Source organism: Tursiops truncatus, chromosome 10, assembly GCF_011762595.2.
Source record: "Tursiops truncatus isolate mTurTru1 chromosome 10, mTurTru1.mat.Y, whole genome shotgun sequence".
NCBI lineage: Eukaryota > Metazoa > Chordata > Mammalia > Artiodactyla > Delphinidae > Tursiops > Tursiops truncatus.
In genome coordinates this window covers 87,602,499-87,611,389 of record NC_047043.1, presented here as the reverse complement: position 1 = coordinate 87,611,389, position 8,891 = coordinate 87,602,499, and the positions used below count along the sequence as shown (strand labels likewise).

General features: G+C 39.2%; 1 protein-coding gene across 7 annotated transcripts in view; it reads right to left on the bottom strand.

Moving 5' to 3' along the window:
• Positions 1-1,415: 1,415 nt before the first annotated feature.
• Positions 1,416-8,891, bottom strand: part of CHL1 (cell adhesion molecule L1 like) — a 199,178-nt gene continuing 191,702 nt past the window's right edge. For all 7 annotated transcript variants that reach the window (XM_019947567.3, XM_019947571.3, XM_019947570.3 and 4 more), the window contains 2 exons: positions 7,669-7,741; positions 1,416-5,103 (listed from right to left, as the gene is read on the bottom strand). In XM_019947567.3, coding sequence (XP_019803126.1) covers positions 4,887-5,103; positions 7,669-7,741 — 290 coding nt within the window. In that variant the 3' untranslated portion in view covers positions 1,416-4,886. The remainder of the gene's footprint in view (positions 5,104-7,668; positions 7,742-8,891) is intronic.

Genomic DNA, 8,891 nt, shown 5'->3' with positions numbered 1-8,891 from the left:
CACCACCCCGCCCTTAACCTCCACCTGGTTTTAGTCAGCTGTAGTCCATGCAGAGCCGCTCACTCCAGCAGCGGCTGCTACAAGGCAGACAGCACCCAGAGTATCCGAAGCAGGGCATAAGAGGCATTTGATACAATCACTGTAACAGGATTGGAGGGAGGAAGGGAAGAATGGTATATGATGGGAGCTTAGGAGGAGTCTGACCATGCTGGGTATTGAAGAACAATTAAAGATTTTTGTCCCTCTCTCAAGGGCACTGGAAAGTCATTTTGGGGGATCAGAATAGGGATGAAAGTGGTCCAGCTAATGTGTTCACAGGGCAGAGCAGGGGGCTGATCCAGGAGAAACACAGGCAATAATCTCAAGAGAATTTAGTGTAGGTTGAGTGTAGGGGAAAGGAGAAAGCTGGGTATGAAGGATGATGCCTAGGTTTGTGGCTTGAGTACTTGGATGGACGCTGTTGCTTGAAATCACTGAACTGTACAGTTGCGGGGTGGGGGGAGGTGGATGGGAGCTGAACAGCTTTGGAAAGGGGCAATTGGCCTTCGCTTTTGAAACACTTCTCCCCCAGTCATCAGAGAGCAGACATCAAAACTTCAGCTATAAGAAGAATTCTGGGATAAAAATACCTTGAAGTCACTGGCCTGCATGTGACAATCAAAGCCTTGGATGGATGTGACACTTCAGGGAGACAGTAGAGTGGGAAACAGACTTGGAATTGAGTCTAGCAAGAACTTCAGGATCCGGTAAGTTAGGATGTCCTATTTTCTTCCTGGAGAATTGCAATGTAGTAAATGTTACCGCTTTTTAGGTTGCATACAGTGAGCTGTTTTCTAGATACAGTTTGGCTTGTTTTCCCCCATTATATGTTCTGACCACATTATCTTAAAACCAAGCAGTTTCTAAACATGATCAATAAGTCAGCTTTAAACTCAACCTCACCTTTCTAAAGCATTCCTAAGAGGAGTGAGGGAATAAAAAATATATACTGTATGTAAACTGCTTAGTACAATTAAAACACTTTTAAAACTCAGTTGTCCACAGATTGTCTGCTGAGCCACAAGCAGTGCCCCAATTACCCACTAGCCTTATTTGAAAGTATAGCATATTGGATGTTTTCTTGCAAAGCAAAACTTCTACAGTGTTCTAAAAGCAATCAGATGAATATACATTCATCTTCATTTTACATTATCATAAACAGAGGGTTTATTGGCATATTTGTTTGTAGACGTGCATGATGTTAGATGGTTTATTTGTAACTATAGTCATTCAGATCAAAATCCTTTATTCATCCCTCATTTACGCTCTACTAATTTATACTTCATTTATAGATATCCCAGGATCAGAGGCAACTGAAGTTAAGGTTGATATGTAAATTCTGATTGTTCGTATCTGGGTAGAAAAGCATACAAACGTTTTTAGAGTACATGAAGGCGAATGTTTATTTGGAAAGTTGAATTTCTTGTATACTGAAAATATTTTTTTAAACCAAACATATTCATAAGTGTAATACAGACACCACCTACAATACAAACACATTTTAAGCAAGTTCTACTATGAATATTAACCTAAGCCAACAGAAAATCAGGGAAACCAGTTTCTACATACCTTTTACCTGTTTGGGGTTGTAATCAAACAATTTAAGATATAAAGAAAGCTTTGGCTCAACCCTACTTATTTCACTATGGGCACACTGGGATAGATACGACCACAGATTACAAACCCAATCCCTTTATAATCAATGTAAAATTGTTACAAGACTCATATCTTAATGACATGTAAACATTTTTAGGGTTTCAATTGGCAGTTATGCTTTAAACGCTTAGAAAATCACACCAACATTTTTCATTTTTGTTCTCTCTTGAGCTCATCTCTTCCATGAATATAAAGTAGGAAAAATATTATTTGAGAATGCCAGCATAATTTCATTGTGCTTTACACTTTTATAAACATGGATACATCTAAAATATCAGATGCCTTTACACCAAAAGAATAAATCCCCCAAATTCACATTTTCTTATAAATACACCTGCAAAATTCGTGAAAAACCCTTTTGTTAGCAAAGACCCTGCTTAATTATCTTCGGATTAATAATTTTTGATGGCATGTGCAAATCATTACTGCCCATGGAACAGTAGAGTGCGTTCCTGCAGATTTGGTTTTCTATAAAAATATATTTATGTGTTCACAGGGAAAAAGTTGAGTTGGTATGTGGGGGGTGATTTTCGACATATCATTAGATTATAGGTTTATGAAGTTAGAAGGCATCTTAGCTTTTATCATGTTCAAATTTTTCTTCATAAAAAAGAACACCCTGTGATGGAGAGAAGGTAACTGAGAGAATCATTAGCACTTTAGAGAGACAGTTTGAAGCCAACGGGTCAAGCAACTTGCCTACGGTTTATGTACAAAATCAGTGCTGGAACCAGGAAGAGAACTTGGATTTTCCCAGCCCTTGGACAGCTGTCTAGGAACTGATCCCCACCAACAGGCCTTGAGATTATATACAACCTATTACATTGAAATCCTATTGCCAGGAGACTAGAGAAAGTTAGTCATGGACCTATTCCTTCTGTGAAGCTTCCCGGTAGAAACCACATGCTATTGAGAAAAGGTAATAGAGAGTGATAGCAAAAGGCAGTGTGAAAGCAATCTCATTTTTCAAGTCCCTAAGTTTTGGCCGTTCAGAAAATATGAGCAGGAACATCCTTCTTACTCACGCAGTTAACGGAGAACTCTACGATCTAGGAAAAGCAAACATTTCATGATTTGTGTTTCCTTCTAACTTAAAGGTAATTAAATTGATAATAAATCTAATCCTAATGCACTTCTGAGATTATGTCCATCCTGCAGGATTCCGTTAAAACCTTGTTTAGCTGATGACAAAGAAGAGCAAGTGGAATACTAGTGGGACTAAACTCAGAAGTCCTAACCTTGGCCTCATCGATAGCTGAGTACCCGAAATTCCTCCCAGGTAAGTCAAAACATGATGATTCTTCCTTGAGAAAAGTTGTGCCTTAAAATTAGATGGGGATGAAGCTCAAGGGGCCGGATGGGTGGGTGCGTGCACCCTCAGAGTGAGGGTGAGGCCCCACAGTAGTGTCTTCCCCCTTTGGGAATTCTTACTTCAGGGGTGTGTTCAAGTCCTGAGCCCACAAAGAATTGTTTTAAATAAGACCTTCTTTTGCCGCCTATCCCTTTTGGAGGACAGACAAGGTTTAAAACGATCATTAGATATTCCATGTGGATTATTGCGTTGACCATTATACACACTCCCTCATTTTAGTGCACAAGAAAGAGCGGGCTACATACATCAAAGTCAAGGGTTTAACAATATACACCGATGGGTACAGTTCAAAAAACAAAGTAAAATCTGTGAGTCCATTTCACTTAAACATAATTAAGAAATACACTTAAGAATGTTGAGGTAAGGTTAAAAATGTTTTCCATAAAATGAGAAGCTCCACACTGAATTTTACTGACAGACATGCATGCACCGTCCTTCATAGTATTTCTAAACCGTTTCCATGTATAATTTTAGAAGGACTAGTAGCTCACGTGCCAGGAAATAAATTCCCTGACTTTGTACTGGCTTGGACAGAAGGCGAACATAGAAAACTATCCCCCCCACAAAGATGTTTAAAGTGTGATACAGGCAAAACCTATGTATAGGAATTTCTACTGTAAACAGTTTTCCTTTTGGGGGGCTGGGGTAGGAGCACACTCAACAACAAAAATTTACTTTGAAAAATATGGAATCATTCCCCTCAATATTTATATGATGATATTTTATTTTGAGACGGTGGGGAAAAGCACATAAGAACAAAATCCAAATGCTTTGTACAAAAGTCTTCAGTTTGGGAACCTCATGTGATTTTGGTTGGAGCTTTGGAATGATGAAACATGGTGTATTACTATATCCTCCAGCTGCACAGACATGCCTGTTAATGTTCTTTTTCTCACTCCAAAATAAAACAATCTCTATTTTAAATTGTGTAAATATTAACATCATATTTACAATGCATTCATGAAATATATGGAACATAACATTATACAAACATAGAGAAAAGGTACAGGCAGTCAGTTTAGAATGGAGCTATTAAATAGATACCAGTTGTTAGACCACAGCATCACGGACACCTCCTGCCTGTTCTTTCATAAGATAACCTGACCACTGCTTCTTTTGCAGCTGAATTGAGTCCAAAACAAAAACACAAAAAACAAAGATGTTTTTTGTAGATGTGATGAGTGACAGAAATTACAAATTCACGTTGAAACTGAAAAAGGTAGAATTCTGTCTAAGCATGACCGTCTCTGGGCAAAGAGTTAGGCGCTCAATAAATACTAGTTGATCGTTCACCTAAGACTTCTACTACTCAAATTTTAAATAATAAATTTAGACTGTATATATTCCACGAACTGTTTCATTCTCTTTACATTTTAAATAACCAGTTTGCTTACCATCTTTTAACCTGTCAGGAAGCGAAGTCACTAAGACAGTTCTCCGAGACGGAATACACGTGTGCATACACAGAAAACCCACAAGGTAGCAACATCTCTGCAAACACAGTGAAGAGTAAAACCAGGCAAATATGGAGTTCACTGGATGGATACTTTGGATTCAGGTGAGGTGAATCTAAATACAGGATTTGTTTTGTGTTCTACATTTTGAGCACCTGAAAAAAAAAAAAACAGGCGTGTAGTGCTAGGTGTTTTACTTTTTCAAGGCAGTGCTATTGTTCTCACCACAACTGCAGGAAGTTCGACTTCTGGATAAAGTCTTTTGCCACAATGTTTCTCTTCCTAGAGGAAAAGTTCTTGCTCCCTTGAAGCAGATACATATGGAATGTTGGTGTGCACCGCTGATGGGTTTCTATGCTCTGCGTTTACGCTCGGAGTGGAAATGGTGCTGTAGAACTTCCATTGCTTTCCACTGATCCTTTCTCCTTCGATCCAGCATAGGCGCCAATAAATGACCCATCCTCACTGAATAGACCGTGGTCACCTTCTCCATAATCGACTAAGCTGTCGGCACTTTCTGTGGCCTGCATATCCCTGTTAAGGGAGCGAAGGCTTCCTTTGAGAGGTTTTTCATCGCTGTCACTAGCAAATAAAAAAGAAGAATTCGACAAAATCTAATGTGAGGTATTCACGTAAAGCAAGACTCATGCACAAGTGCTAATAGGTTTTTAACTTTTCCGGATATTCATATTAGCACTGAAGACGAGACAGGTAAATCCTGAATGACCCCTTTCACCAAGAAATGTTTAAATCGTCATTACCAAATTTGTGTCGTTCTGAGTAACTGAGAAACTCACGACCCTCCCGCTTCCCTTTAAAACTGAGACATGCAGATATCCAATCTGTTGATTACATAGAGAACAAATGTTATTTCCTTCCCTTTCATGAACTTCTGGAACCCTCGTCTCGAGCTCAAGTCTCAGTCTTCTTTCTTTACCTTTGATCCTGCATGTTCCTCCAAATCCCTCCAGAAATGTCTCTTTGTTTAGGTTAATCAATCAAATTCTGTTTCTTGTAACCAAAGAACTTTCTTGAGTTCCTAAACTCAGGTTTGTTAAATGAGAAAAAAAAAAGCTGGCATTTATGCTTTGCATTCTATTCAACAAAAGCAAGTCTGAGTTAGTCCAAGGTCTATAAAATGATATAGTTTTCTTAATTTCTAGATGATGGGGTTTTTTTAATATCAACTTCCATCACACTAGAAAGCTGTACACCAAATTAGACGATTTTATAAAATTCTAAAAAAGGAAAATTTGGGAGAAAAATATAATTGCTGTGCTATTAGCACTTGAATGTGGTAGTCCCTGGTGCTGGTCATCCAATAGGTCCATATCTCAGCCTGCTGGAAGCGTGGCCGGATGATACTTCACTGCCCTCTGAGTTAGTTAGGCATTGCCATGGGACTTGCTTTGGCCAAAGTGAGCAGAGGTGACATATGTCACTTTCCAGCCAGTACTCCGTTTGCCATGTTCCATTTCCTCTGCTGTGCTGACCCCTCAGTGCTCGCTCACCAGCCGGTGCTCCCAAGTGACCAAGATGGCTCGAGCCATCTGTGTTGCACACGCAACTTGAGAAAGAAAAATATATGGCGTTGTTTTCAACAGCAGCGTGACCCAGACTGTCCTGACTCATAGAGTGACTGGCTCCCGAACTGGGCTGCTACAGTTATAAAAGCAAATACGAAGAAAACAAAAAGACAAAATGTGGCATTACCTTAAGGACCAGGCCACAAATAGCGAGCAACTCTTACCAGAAGCTGGAAAGACGAGAATTCACGTTATGTAACTGTCTCCTTGCATAATTTTCCAGGTAAACATGTAGTTTTGGGGAAAGATGATGGAAACTGTATTAACTAACAGGATGCCAGGTGAAAGCTTGCAGGGGATGACTGTACCCGTCTTTTTACAGCAGCAGCAAAATATGAGGGAATGGGTTTTAAATAAGGCATGTCTTCGTTTTTTCCTCATAAAATCATAAAATCGAACCAGTAATATCTATCTTTCAAAAGTATTTTCAACAGTTGCCATAGGCTCTCAGTGATCCCTGCCTTGTGGGATTTGAGTCACAATTTCCTAAATTTGTATAATTCCAAGCTTTCTTTTTCTCTCTCTCCCTTCAGCCTTTAATGCTCCTTCTCCGTGGAAACTACCTCAGATGGAAGGAAGAAGAATAAGTATAGTGCAAAGTAGAGCCTAGAATGAGGCTCAGATGTACATCAGTTAATGCAGGATGGCTAATCAGAATACTCCACATCCCTGATTCTAGTAATGATCCAGGGTGAGGCCACTCAGAGCCAAGCAAGTCCATTATTTGATATGGACGCTGGTCTTGTGTGCCAACGGCCATATACGCCTGGAAACTGTAACAGCTCCTTTGGCTGCAGTATACAGAGGACCTGACTGAAAACAGTGGCATCCTAGAAAAGAACAGCTAAGAAAAGAAGAGGTACCTACCTCATTCCAGATTTCTTGCAATTTCTCCTACGTGTGACACACTTTTATACCTTCATAAGTTTGCTCTGGTAGTTAAGAGTAACGCAGTCTTTTTCATCCTTTCCTCCTTTGGAATGGACCCTTCCCACAACTTCTCTTAGGCAGAAATGGTTGCTCCCTTTTCCGCTCTCTTATTCTCGTTCATTAATTACAGTTATTTATTTGCATTGATACTTGTTTCCTCTGAAGACTAGGTTCATCTTGGGGACATGCTCTGTGACTCGATCACCTTTTAGGTACACACCGTAGGTGCACAGGATACAAGTTTATGGGTGTAAACTCCATACAACCTGGGTTCACAATGGCCACGGCGAGGAGAGACTACAAGCTGGAGGAGAGACTACAAGCTGTTTTGGCTACTCCATCTATAGCTACTCAATCTAAATAACAGTAGTGTCCTCTGCATAACACCTTTCAAGAAAAGTGTCCTAGCACACACGCTACCTAGATAGCGGTTACATCCCCACCGCAGCACAGAGAAATTTGATTGGGCCACTTAAGGCCCTTTGTTTTCTTTTCTTTTTAAACAAACTATTCTTTATAGGAGTATTAAAATATAGTCCTGTAATCGTTAAGAAGAAACACTTTTTTTCTATTTGTAAGCTGATGATGAATATGTGCTCTGCTACATTTTTCAATGGAACGTAATGTTTACCTGTATTCACCAAAGGTTTCGTCTTTCACTGACTGAACTTCTGGGTCTGGATGCAGATCTTCCTTTTCTTTTACTGAAAAAAAGGGGGAGGGGAGTAATACAAGTAATTTTTAAAGACATATTGAACAGTGCTGTTGACAGTGAAAGTCAGGTTTGTTGTGGTTGTACCTATCACCCATCAGAGTTATCTCTGCGTTCAAATAAAAACAGAAAAAGGATTCTCTGGCTTGTCTTCATTTGCCATCAGAGTTGCAGGCTGCTGCAGATATGCACACACGTAATGTAGTGTTATGTGGGCAACACGTCGTACTGGAAGAGTCCCTAACTTGGTTATGGTCTCTTAATGAAGACCAAATTACTGTATATACATTTTACTAGCCTAAACTTTTTGAAGATGTCATTGGCTGATAGCAGATCTATGTCATTACAAACGAAGGGGAATTAAGAAAAAGTCAATCATTTGGTGGTTCTCTCTCTCTTACTCCAAACTGCCTCAGTAAGCAGAATATTCAAGTCTATAATGACACAGAATAAATTAGATTTATTCTGCATCGTGGGAGACAGGCCCAGGAGGCTCTTGCTTCACTTTACCAGGAAAACTCAAACTAAAATCCTTCTTCATGGCACCTTTTACTACTACTTGCCGAGACCTGGGAGTTTCTCTTAGTTGTCCTGAAAATGAAATGCTGACTTGTTTTTCTTTTCTGGGCACGATTTGAAGATAGGGCAACATTTCACAAATGACAATTCGTTGGGACACTCAAAAGGAAATGCTCTCTCTCTTTAAAGTTTCCAGTTAATTACCTAGAGCGTTCATGAGTCATTAAAAATCTAATTCCTAACAAATTCAGTCTAAACAAGAAAAAACAGGTATAATGGCATAAATTCTGTGTAACTTGACAATTTAGAAATTATTCTCTTGTTTGATTGTGCAGTATACATCATGGGCTCCCCAAAATATTTTGCTGGATGAATCGTAATCCAGTAAAGAATTTCACACTGATCTGAACATCAACAAACGAATAGCACTGGGATCTAAATCTTTGCCCCTGTGTAAAAGCATCATGAATGCTAAGCAAAAATAATAATAATAGTAACAACAGAACATGTATATCTGAAAAAGACAAACGAAATTTGGAAATTCAATGAAATTAAAGCCAAGCCAGATATTAATTAATAATTAATTAATTCAAGAGGCAGTGTATCCGATATATGTCATGGTA